The 12,378-nt window shown below is 41.8% G+C and overlaps 1 protein-coding gene across 3 annotated transcripts in view; it reads left to right on the top strand.

Annotated features, from left to right (window-relative positions):
• Nucleotides 1–12,378, top strand: part of LOC134586604 (ephrin type-A receptor 3-like) — a 200,073-nt gene that overhangs the window by 23,046 nt on the left and 164,649 nt on the right. For 2 of the 3 annotated variants that reach the window (XM_063442226.1, XM_063442228.1), the window contains exon 2: nucleotides 4,070–4,117. The exons of the other annotated variant lie outside the window; for it this stretch is intronic. In XM_063442226.1, coding sequence (XP_063298296.1) covers nucleotides 4,070–4,117 — 48 coding nt within the window. The remainder of the gene's footprint in view (nucleotides 1–4,069; nucleotides 4,118–12,378) is intronic. 3 annotated transcript variants of the gene reach the window in all.

Genomic DNA, 12,378 nt, shown 5'->3' with positions numbered 1-12,378 from the left:
ACTGATATTTTTATGGGTTAAATCATAGTCAGAGAATAAGCATTTATTTGGTAATTATCAGGCAAATACTCAATAATTCCCTTCTAGAAAAAATGGGAGAGATCTCAGTCATGTCTTGGTAAAAAAAAAAAACATCCTACCAGTAAAGGATGAATCAAAATCTAGGAATATTCAGCAGTTATGAGCATCTTTTTCAGAATAGGTTTTAGACTAGAGCATTGTTTAAATTATAGGTTGGGGGTACTGGGGCTAAACTGTTAATACAGTGCCTTCCACTAACATTGCCACGCATATATTAAGAAAGATTTTTATTTTTAATTTTTTTATTAACCTGTGTTGTGTTTGCAGCTGTTTGATATGCATGAGAGCAGAGTATTTAGTGTATTTTTTGAACAAAAGATCATAGGGTTAAACAATAAAGACCATTTTTCGCACCCCTCCTTGCTCATATTTAGTAAGGGTGCCAATATTAGTGAAGACCACTCTTTTTAAAGCAGAGCTGGGGAAAAATTACTTTCAAACTTTTTAGGAAAATACATTAATCTTGCCTTTCTATCACATCATTTACTGGGATAACATACTTCACAAATAAAGTAAAATCATAAAATATCATTGGCTGTAACCTTTTCAATTTAAAGGCATGTTTACATAGTGTTTAGAGGAATCAGTACATTGGAAACTTCTCTGTGGTGTTTAGAGGAATGTGATCATTGGAAACTCTCTGCAACACTGTTTTTTTTCCGAGACAGAATAGCATGGGACTATCTGCGATAAATATATTCTAATTCCCTGTCCCGATGTTCTATAGAGACAGCCACTGGAGGATCTAATTCTAGTGTTTGCGTTTAAATATCTGTAATTATAAGACATATTACATGTGGGAAATATGACGCATTTATGTTACAACTGTACAGAGGAATTTGAGTATTTTAAAACTCCCTGAGATGCTGTTTGTTTGGAATCAGAATAGAATGGAATTGTTATCTGCTATATATATCAAAACTCTAATTCCCTGTCCTAATGTTGTATAGAGGAAGCCACTAGAGGAATTGTTGCTGGTGTTTTCCGAACCAGTCACGTGCGGTTGCAAGCTTTGCCGTGATTCACACTTTGTTGAACAAATGATTTGTTCCACAATTAGCCTCTAGCTGGGGAGCTTATTAATCCAAAAGACCTCCTGGGATCTGAGGCTTAAGGTCAAGGAGAAAGTGTACATTACCATCGCTGGTGGGTACGAAATGCTACAGCTGAGTACTAGAAATGTACATATGCGGAGAGAAAGAGTCAATAGTAGTCTGTTATTTAAGCAAACACAAACTGTGCCAGGCAGTAATCTGTTAATACTTGTAACCTTTAGCTAGGCTGACAGAGGATGGGCTCCAGGACCCCATCATGTGATGCATTTATGGTAGCAGCTGGCTTTCTAAAAGGAATTGGATGAATAAAGGAAATGTAGTCTGTGTGGCTTGTTCACTAAGCAGTCTATTGTAGTGAAATGGAAAAAATAAATGTAACAGTTAATGGATATATTGGGAAAATCAAGTACAGCTCTTTTTGTCAGATTAGCTATTTTGTATTAATATTAAAATGTGGCCTTGTCACCACAATTCACTGTTTAGTAATGAGCCCCATGGTTGGCTTTATAGAATCAGTTTGCTTTTTACATTATGAACTCTAGCCTAGCTGCACAGGCAATACTTTTCATAACAGTTATCAGAAGGACAATCCAGGGCTAAAAGGTTACTCCAAGCACTGTAACAACCTATATTCAACAAGAGTATGGTGGAAGAAGGCCCTCTGCCCTTATAATTATAACTGTAATAATTTGCAAACGTTACTGCTGCTATAAGTCTGCCTCTCAGCCCTCTGACATCATGGGTGAGTTATACTTCCTTCATTCACTGTACAAATACTTGTACGGAGTGCACATGTTGCATAGGTGAGAGTGATGAAAGACCTTACCTCCCCTCTCCAGTTCTTTAAGTTAAAATATGATTGTGTTCACCTTCAGTTGATGTCCCAGGGAATTATGTGACATTGTCCTATTCAAAGTTTTCTTAATAGGCTAATAGCAACGGTGGATAAACCCAGATATTACCCCAAATTGATAATGCTGTTACACTAAAACCAATTTGGACAACAGGAGAAAACTGGAGGGTTGGTGCAAAGGACTGGCGTATTTGCACAGTAAATTCACAATTTTGGATGTTTTATTTTAAAGCTGTGCAAACAAAATATGGGTGTGCAAGATTAAGTGATCAGCTATCCCTACAATGCCCATCATTATTACCTGTACAGCACGACTGAGCACCCACAGAGATCTGGGCATGCCTAAATAAACCAAATTCTGCTTTCCGTAGATCTAGTTAATCTCAACTCGATTACTCATCCTGAAACCTCCACACCATACATACAATACCCTATTATGGCAGCACAGTAAGCCTCGGATACTGCAGTGTCCCAGGAAATACACCAGTGAGCTAGTCCTAGCTTGGAGAGAATTTAGATTGTGAGCCCCCAACCCAAACACAAACCCACACAGCGTTGTGCTAGCAAACACACTATGCAGATTTTGCCTGCTGCTTCACTCTTCACTCAAACAGACATCCTGACACAACTCCAGTTACTTTCAATCAGCAGGGGAACAGTGCTGTGAGGAATTTGACCACCTTGCCAGCCCCTGCCGGCTTACCATGTTAGAGAGAGTAACCACTCTGGACTAGTCCAGAGTGATATGTGCTAAGTGAAATAAGTTGCCCGAATTTCAATTTACTGAAGTTTGGACATAAAGTAAATACAGAATTGACATTCAGTCACCTGACTTTTTTCATTTAAATTGGAATCAGATAATTGGCTGTCACAACTGCATCCCCTCACCTGCCATACATACATGGGTTAAGGATTAGTGCAGACTAGTAAGGAGGTCAACCCTAGGTGTTTTTTTTATGCTATACTGTCTACACCCACCCCATCCGGACCAAGGAAGGGAAGAGAGAGTGTTATATACTGCCAATCATGGTTTGAGTAAGTGGGGACCATGTTAACTAGAATCACTCCTGGTTCTTGGTTATTTATAATGTTTTATTACTGCCAACCATGGTGTGAGTGAGTAAGAGGGGGACCATTTTAATGTATTTATAATGTTTTATTACGGACCAGCATGTCGGATTGAAGTTAGTAAAAAGTATAGTAACGGTTTGGGAATCTATTCCCGAGCTATATTGGATGGACTCTTTTAGATAGGTTAAGATGGCCACTAAGTCGGAAATCCTTTGAACCAATTCAGAAGTGGGTTGGCAGATTTAGGAGAACATTGCGAACATTTTTGTGAACTACCTCCAAAACGGTACCTACAAGCTGGTCTAAAAAGCACAAAAGTTAATTATCCCTGTATTACAAGCTTCTATAATGTATTACATTACGGTAGTAACATCACTGCAGATTTGTGATTTCTGTGGGAAAAGCAAGTCTTATGACTTGACTGGTGTGCAGATTTTTGTTTAACATTGTATTAACTCTAATATATATATATATATATATATATATATATTCTGACCCATTTAAGAGGACAAAAAGTAGGTACATTAAACGTGTACAATCAACTACAGTGCCATAGTATTCCGAGTGGACATCCTCCTACATCAGCATAGTGATGTGCATTAAAAATCTCAATATGTTTTATGATGTTTTAACTCAATGTTGAGTCCCGGATGCATTGCTCACTTGTGTGCCAACTATGGTTAAGTAAATTTTAAGTACATTTTCCTGTTAACTGTTAGAAGTCCGGTATTGGTTTGTACAAGTAAATACCTTAAATAAGAATGGAGTATTTTCCCTACAGATTGTTTAGATCTCTACCTATCCATGATATATACAATCAGCACATATATGCATATGAAAGTGTATGAATATTGTATTTATTAAATTAAATTTACCCATAATTAGCAAAAATAATGTGAAGCTGAGAATTACTACACAATTAGGTCAGCTGCACATTTTGCTTATTTGGAAATGCTAACAGGCGTCTTTGTTTTAGTGGCCCGGCAAATGACATGCTTTTGTTTTTCAGTATTGGCTTATGACGCTCTGCATCCCTGTGTTCTAACATCATGTTCAGGTGAGAGACATGTGTGGTAATCATCTGTGTAACTAACATCACACCCATTAACCCAGTCTCAGCGGCTTAAGTATGTGTGCGCTGGTAATCGTCATGTTTTGTCACGTACATCACCTTGTAGAACTGTCCACGTCTGTTCATCTGTTTACCAGATTTTAGCCACTAATATGGAAGTACTATAATATGCTGTGTACTTGTATTAAGTAATAATTATATTACATACCATGAAGCATTAATAAATATTTCAATGATGACACATATTCTGCTAGGGAATATAAAGTCGAACATGTCATTTTCTATGTGTAATAGTGAAGTTGATGTAAGTCATATGTGCGTGTTGAAACGTTAAGAATATTTAAAGGCTGCCTTATGTGATACAAAAAAGGAAACAAAAGCAGGATGAGCCTCCACATATTTCGCACAGACTCAACGAAGATCCATCAGGACTCTCTTTCACAGTAATAGAAACTCTACTTAGACACTAAAGTGGGAAAAAACACCTTTCAGAGACAAATGGGCTTTCTATTTGAAAACCCTATCTCCAGCAGGCTTCAATATTGAATTCGACCTGAACAATTCCTTATAACCTTAACGTCACACAGTCACAGTGTTTAACCATAATTTCAGCTAACTATTTCCCATCTCATGACTCTAATACATAGTGCCTAGCTGTCCTATTTTCTCCCTAGGTGATATTACATCTACTTTGTTCTTCCCAATATAGCAAGGATGAGAATACAGTTAAAACTGCATTATTAAAGTTGTGACTATAGTTTATACAGCATATGTAGAAATGTAAGCCTAAATGATCTTTACTCATTATATATATATATATATATATATATATATATATATATATATATATATATAAAAAAAAATATATATATATATATATATATTTGTGGTCGGTAAAATAAAGGCCGTGAAATACCTTGAGGTTGGAGCAAGTCGGTGTGGATGTGCCGAAACCGACGTAAGGGTAGGCCTGTAATAAAGAGGGCCCCCTGGTAGGATTGATTCAGTAAAAAAGGGGTGAGGTGGGTGGGGTGAACTGATCGCCACGGAAACGGTAAACAGGGGGGAATAGTGTTTTATAGGAACGCTAACTCTTACCACAAATATTGGCCTTTGGCTTTTAAACTTGTGGCTGTGAAATACCTTGAGGTTGGAACAAGTCGGTGTGGATGTGCCGAAACCGATGTTAAGGTAGGCCTGTAATAAAGAGGGCAAAAAGGAATGCAGAGACACACTTTATTGCTTTACACTTATGACACAAGATTCTTAAATGCTTTCCTTCATTCTTTCTCTGGTTCTGGTATGTATCTATTGTATACAGTGGATTCCCAACGTCCTAATCTTTTAATGATGTGAACGGGTGTATTGATACTGGATGCAGCTGAAGCTGCCCCAATTCTAAGTGTGCAGAGTAAGAGGTTGGCCCCCAACCTAATCTAGTGCACAGAGTTCTTATATAGAACATGAACTTAGAGGTAGTGAGAAGACCGCCTAGCAGTGTGAATAGTGGTGAGTTTAACGATGTGTCACTAACGTGGTGTAAATAAGTGTCCAAAACTTTAACCGGGCATGGGTGATTCTCGGTAGGGTAGAAGGCGCACTTCCAGTGGATGGCCGTACTGCTTAGTTTTAGACTGACTTAGTGATAAGATATAGTGATCATGCACCTTTTTAAATCCTTTTTAGTGAGACACAAATGTTTGTCTGATTGCGTTACTATTGTGAACTCCTTAGTTCTCAAAAACCCATAGAATGCAATATACCGTATTTTTCGCTCCATAAGACGCACTTTTTTTCCCCTCAAAAGTGAGGGGAAATGTCTGTGCGTCTTATGGAGCGAATATGAAATTTTACTTACCTGTCTTGTAGCGTTTCTCGGCAGCACAGGGCGCACCGCGGTACTGGAACTTGAATTTCATGTTCCGGTTTCCGGCGGGACTGAAAGGAAGTGCGCACTCAGCTCAGTGTGCGCACTTCCTTTCAGTCCCGCCGGAAACCGGAACATGAAATTCAAGTTCCAGTACCGCGGTGCGCCCTGTGCTGCCGAGAAACGCTACAAGACAGGTAAGTAATTATGGGACAAGGGGAGGGGGACAGTATGGGAGAGAAGAGAAGACTATGGGGAGGGGAGGGGGGATGAAGACTATGGGGAGGGGAGGGGAGGGGAGGGGGGATGAAGACTATGGGGAGGGGAGGGATGAAGACTATGGGGAGGGGAGGGTGGATGAAGACTATGGGGAGGAGAGGGGAGGGGGGATGAAGACTATGGGGAGGGGAGGGGAGGGGGGATGAAGACTATGGGGAGGGGAGGGGAGGGATGAAGACTATGGGGAGGGGAGGGTGGATGAAGACTATGGGGAGGAGAGGGGAGGGGGGATGAAGACTATGGGGAGGGGAGGGGAGGGGGGATGAAGACTATGGGGAGGGGAGGGGAGGGGGGATGAAGACTATGTGGAGGGTGGGGAGGGGGGATGAAGACTATGGGGAGGGGAGGGGAGGGGGGATGAAGACTATGGGGAGGGGAGGGGAGGGGGGATGAAGACTATGGGGAGGGGGGATGAAGACTATGGGGAGGGGGGATGAAGACTATGGGGAGGGGGGATGAAGACTATGGGGAGGGGAGGGGAGGGGAGGGGAGGGGGGGATGAAGACTTTGGGGAGGGGAGGGGGGATGAAGACTATGGGGAGGGAAGGAGAGGGGGGATGAAGACTATGGGGAGGTGAGGGGAGGGGGGATGAAGACTATGGGGAGGGGAGGGGAGGGGGGATGAAGACTATGGGGAGGGGAGGGGAGGGGGATGAAGACTATGGGGAGGGGAGGGGGGATGTAGACTATGGGGAGGGGAGGGGGGATGAAGACTATGGGGAGGGGGTGGGAGAAGACTATGGGGAGGGGGTGGGAGAAGACTATGGGAGGGGGGACACTATGGGACAGGAGAGAAAAAAAATATTCTGAACAAACTGTCCCATAGTAAGAAACACGATGGGACAGTTTGTTCAGAATATATTGTTTTCTGGGTTTCTTCCTCTAAAAACTAGGTGCGTCTTATGGTGAGGTGCGTCTTATGGAGCGAAAAATACGGTAAATAGCGGTTTTCAGGACCATATTAGCGTGTGGGTCGAAAGATTGTGTATCCAGCGTATCTGATAAGGCCCAGAATTTCTTACCATCTATTGGAAGACGTTTCTGGGTAGTGTGGTGGTCTGTTTTATTGATGCCTTTCAGTATGTTCTTGATAGGGAAAGAAGATAGAAAAGGAGCATGGTTTGGCGATGTGGTCATAATGTGATGTTGAACTAGTGTTCAATAGAGTTTGATTGTGTTGTAGCAAAGACTACCATGGTTCGGATTGAACAATTGTGAATGTTAAACTCTAAAGTGAACCGCTTGAAAATGACCATAGTTCTATCACAGGTTTTCCTTGTGTTTATTAATAAGGCTGCTTGTGCCAGTTCCCTGCCGTGAGCAAATATTAGTTGAATTCCGGGGTTTGAGTTGGGTACTTGTTGCTAGTCAGGTGAAGATTGAAGAATTCCTGAAATTTGCAACGTGATAAGGCATCAGCGGCTGTATTACTGTAGCCTGGTATATGTTCGCAAGTGAGAAAAAACTGATGTGTTGCTGCCAACCAGGTTAGCCTGCGCACTAACCTCATAATGGTCAATGAAAATGACCCTTATAAATAATTTCACAGGCTTCCATGTTGTCAGAATAACATCTAACTGCAGTGACTGACCATGATTTTCCCCATGTGAATGCTGCCGCTACTATCAGGTAGATTTCAAATAAGGCGGACGTTTCTCGAAAATAGGGCAATTTGAACGATTCTTTAGGCCAGCAATCTCTCAACCATTGGTTTTTGTAAATTGCCGCGGACCCGGTGTGTTTATTTTTGTTTATTTGTGTAATTATTGCCTCGTCATGGTGACACTGTAATTTGCAGACATTTTGTGGGTGTGTTTATGGGAGTGTCCTGGGCGTGTTTGCTGTGTCTCTGTAATGTATAAAAGTGGGCCATTGAGCCCTGATTAAACAGATTCGTTTTACCCTTCATCAAGTCTAGGCTGATGTTTGGGAACTTGGGCTATAATCATTATTTCCCTTGGGACTTGGGAACTTCTTAACGGATATACTCAGCTGGAGTATAGGGGATCCGTTATATATATAAGAATAAGAGCAACAAAGGTTTATATTTCCATACTATGTACAGTACTATTATAGTGAAGTACTGCAGGCAGCATATTTATTAAGGAAATAAGTGGTCCAGCACACTTTCTTTGTAATAGTCCTTTTATTGCGTCTTAACACCAGATATTCATCACATAGGATAGTATTTACAGACTTTCAAATGAGACCTTGTTAATGTATAGATGATTGTATATGTGGAAATATTTCATTAAATGTGTGTGTGTGTGTGTGTGTGTGTTTGTGTTTGTGTCTGTGACTGTGTGTGTGCTAAGAGTTAAGTGGAACTTTATTCACTAAAGAAAATCCTTCAATGTAAATCAATATATTGTATGTGGTTTAGGATACGCATTAATTTAAAGGGACACTATAGTCACCCAGACCACTTCAGCTCAATGAAGTGGTCTGGGTGACAGGTCCCTCAGGTTTTAACCCTTCAGATGCAAACATAGCAGTTTCAGAGAAACTGCTATGTTTACATTTGGGTTTAAGCCAGCCTCTAGTGGCTGCTTTCCTGACAGCCACTAGAGGCACATCTGTGACAGTGGAGGCATATGATGCCTCCATCGCGCAGAGCACCCACAGGAAAGCATTGAGCATGCGTATTCGGCTTCGCTGACGTCGGACGGGGAGCTTACGTCGGCGGGGGAGGAGAGGTCACCAGCGCCGAGGGAGCCCGGCGCTGGAATAAGGTAAGCTGCTGAAGGGGTTTTATCCCCTTCAGCGCCATGGGAGGGGGACCCTGAGGGTGGGGGCAACCTCAGGGCACTATAGTGTCAGGAAAACCGCTTTGTTTTCCTGACACTATAGTGATCCTTTAATTTGTCAGAATCTATACATACCTTTTATTTCTATGATTCAACAGTTACCCTGATTTAGAGAGAATGGAAGCAGGTTTTAGAACGCAATAACATGGTTTACTATTTAGGTGATATATAGTTTCTGAATATATTGAAATGGATGATGAGTGTATCTGATATGAAAGCTCATTTGGTGTATGCACCAACCATTATATAGTTTAACTGATCAGGGTTACATGTTCTATTCCTAGCAGGGTCAAATAAGCCTTTCAAACTATTGAGAGTGATAATTTAAGAACAAATGAAATAAGTAATAACTAGTGATGTACCGAACTGTCCGCCGGCGAACAGTTCCCGGCGAACTTAGCGTGTTCGCGTTCGCCGCGGCGGGCGGACACATGCGCAGTTCGATCCGCCCCCTATTCGTCATCATTGGGCAAACTTTGACCCTGTGCCTCTCGGTCAGCAGACACATTCCAGCCAATCTGCAGCACTCCCTCCCTTCCACACCCTCCAACCTCCCTCCCAGCATCCATTTTCGATTCATTCTGAAGCTGCATGCTTAGTGAGAGGAGGGAAAGTTTAGCTGCTGCTGATTAGATAGGGAAATTGATAGCTAGGCTAGGGTATTCAGTGTCCACTACAATCCTGAAGGACTCATCTGATCTCTGCTGTAAGGACAGCACCCCAAAAAGCCCTTTTTAGAGCTAGAACATCAGGCTGCATTTTTTTTCCTGTGCAATGTAATTGCAGGTGCCTGCCTGCCAGCTTCTGTGTGAGGTTCACATTGGATACTGTGCCTACTTGCCCAGTGCCACCACTCATGTCTGTTTTTACAATAGGTTAAGCTTTACATTCAAAAGAAATAATTTTTTTTCACTGTAATAGAAGAGCAGTTGCCTGCCTGCCAGCTTCTGTGTCAGGTTGGATGCCTTGCCCATTTGCACAGTCAGTGCCAACACTCATATCTGTTTTAACAATAGGTTAAGCTTTACATTTAAAATAAATAATTTTTTTTCACTGTAATAGAAGAGCAGTTGCCTGCCTGCCAGCTTCTGTGTCAGGTTGGATGCCTTGCCCATTTGCACAGTCAGTGCCACCACTCATATCTGTTTTAACAATAGGTTAAGCTTTACATTTAAAAGAAATAATTTTTTTTCACTGTAATAGAAGAGCAGTTGCCTGCCTGCCAGCTTCTGTGTCAGGTTGGATGCCTTGCCCATTTGCACAGTCAGTGCCACCACTCATATCTGTTTTAACAATAGGTTAAGCTTTACATTTAAAAGAAATAATGTTTTTTCACTGTAATAGAAGAGCAGTTGCCTGCCTGCCAGCTTCTGTGTCAGGTTGGATGCCTTGCCCATTTGCACAGTCAGTGCCACCACTCATATCTGTTTTAACAATAGGTTAAGCTTTACATTTAAAAGAAATATTTTTTTTCCCACTGTAATAGAGGAGCAGTTGCCTGCCTGCCAGCTTCTGTGTCAGGTTGGATGCCTTGCCCATTTGCACAGTCAGTGCCACCACTCATATCTGTTTTAACAATAGGTTAAGCTTTACATTTAAAATAAATAATTTTTTTCACTGTAATAGAAGAGCAGTTGCCTGCCTGCCAGCTTCTGTGTCAGGTTGGATGCCTTGCCCATTTGCACAGTCAGTGCCTCCATTCATATCTGTTTTAACAATAGGTTAAGCTTTACATTTAAAAGAAATAATTTTTTTTCACTGTAATAGAAGAGCAGTTGCCTGCCTGCCAGCTTCTGTGTCAGGTTGGATGCCTTGCCCATTTGCACAGTCAGTGCCACCACTCATATCTGTTTTAACAATAGGTTAAGCTTTACATTTAAAAGAAATACTTTTTTTTTCACTGTAATAGAAGAGCAGTTGCCTGCCTGCCAGCTTCTGTGTCAGGTTGGATGCCTTGCCCATTTGCACAGTCAGTGCCACCACTCATATCTGTTTTTACAATAGGTTAAGCTTTACATTTAAAATAAATAATTTTTTTTCACTGTAATAGAAGAGCAGTTGCCTGCCTGCCAGCTTCTGTGTCAGGTTGTCTGCAAGCGTCTGGGTGTCAGGCCTACTTCAGCGTGTGCTCTGCAGACCTGTGCCAGCGTGCTTTGACAGTTGCCAATCATATCTGGTGTCTCTTTAGCGTGCTTTTACAAAGAAAAAAGGTTTCCAGTGTAAGCTAATAGCAGCCAGTCAGTGTCCTTCAAGCGGCTCTGTCATGCCTTCCTTCAGCGTGTGCCCTGCACAACCCTGCCAGCGTACTTTGACAGTTGCCACTCATATCTGGTGTCTCTATAGCGTGCTTTTACAAAGAAAAAAGGTTTCTAGTGTAAGCTAATAGCAGCCAGTCAGTGTCCTTCAAGCGGCTCTGTCAGTCCTTCCTTCAGCGTGTGCTCTGCAGACCTGTGCCAGCGTGCTTTGACAGTTGCCAATCATATCTGGTGTCTCTATAGCGTGCTTTTACAAAGAAAAAAGGTTTCTAGTGTAAGCTAATAGCAGCCACTCAGTGTGCTTCAAGCGGCTCTGTCAGTCCTTCCTTCAGCGTGTGCTCTGCAGAACCTTTCCAGTGCATATTGCCAATCATATCTGGTGTCTCTATAGCGTGCTTTTAAAAACAATTTTTTTTGTTCACTGTTATAGATTGAATAGCAGTTACTTGTCTTCAAGCGGGTGTGTCAGGCCTACAGTGTGTGCTCTGCAGAACTGTTCAAGTGCACATTGCCAATCATATCTGGTGTCTCTATAGCGTGCTTTTACAAAGAAAAAAGGTTTCCAGTGTAAGCTAATAGCAGCCAGTCAGTGTCCTTCAAGCGGCTCTGTCAGTCCTTCCTTCAGCGTGTGCTCTGCAGACCTGTGCCAGCGTGCTTTGACAGTTGCCAATCATATCTGGTGTCTCTATAGCGTGCTTTTACAAAGAAAAAAGGTTTCTAGTGTAAGCTAATAGCAGCCAGTCAGTGTCCTTCAAGCGGCTCTGTCAGTCCTTCCTTCAGCGTGTGCTCTGCAGAACTGTTCCAGTGCACATTGCCAATCATATCTGGTGTCTCTATAGCGTGCTTTTAAAAACAAAATTTTTTTTTCACTGTTATAGATTGAATAGCAGTTACTTGTCTTCAAGCGGGTGTGTCAGGCCTACAGTGTGTGCTCTGCAGAACTGTTCAAGTGCACATTGCCAATCATATCTGGTGTCTCTATAGCGTGCTTTTACAAAGAAAAAAGGTTTCTAGTGTAATCTAATAGCAGCCAGTCAG

Source organism: Pelobates fuscus, chromosome 2, assembly GCF_036172605.1.
Source record: "Pelobates fuscus isolate aPelFus1 chromosome 2, aPelFus1.pri, whole genome shotgun sequence".
Classification (NCBI taxonomy): domain Eukaryota; kingdom Metazoa; phylum Chordata; class Amphibia; order Anura; family Pelobatidae; genus Pelobates; species Pelobates fuscus.
The sequence above is the reverse complement of the archived record's forward strand: the minus strand, read 5'-3'. Positions and strand labels throughout refer to the sequence as shown.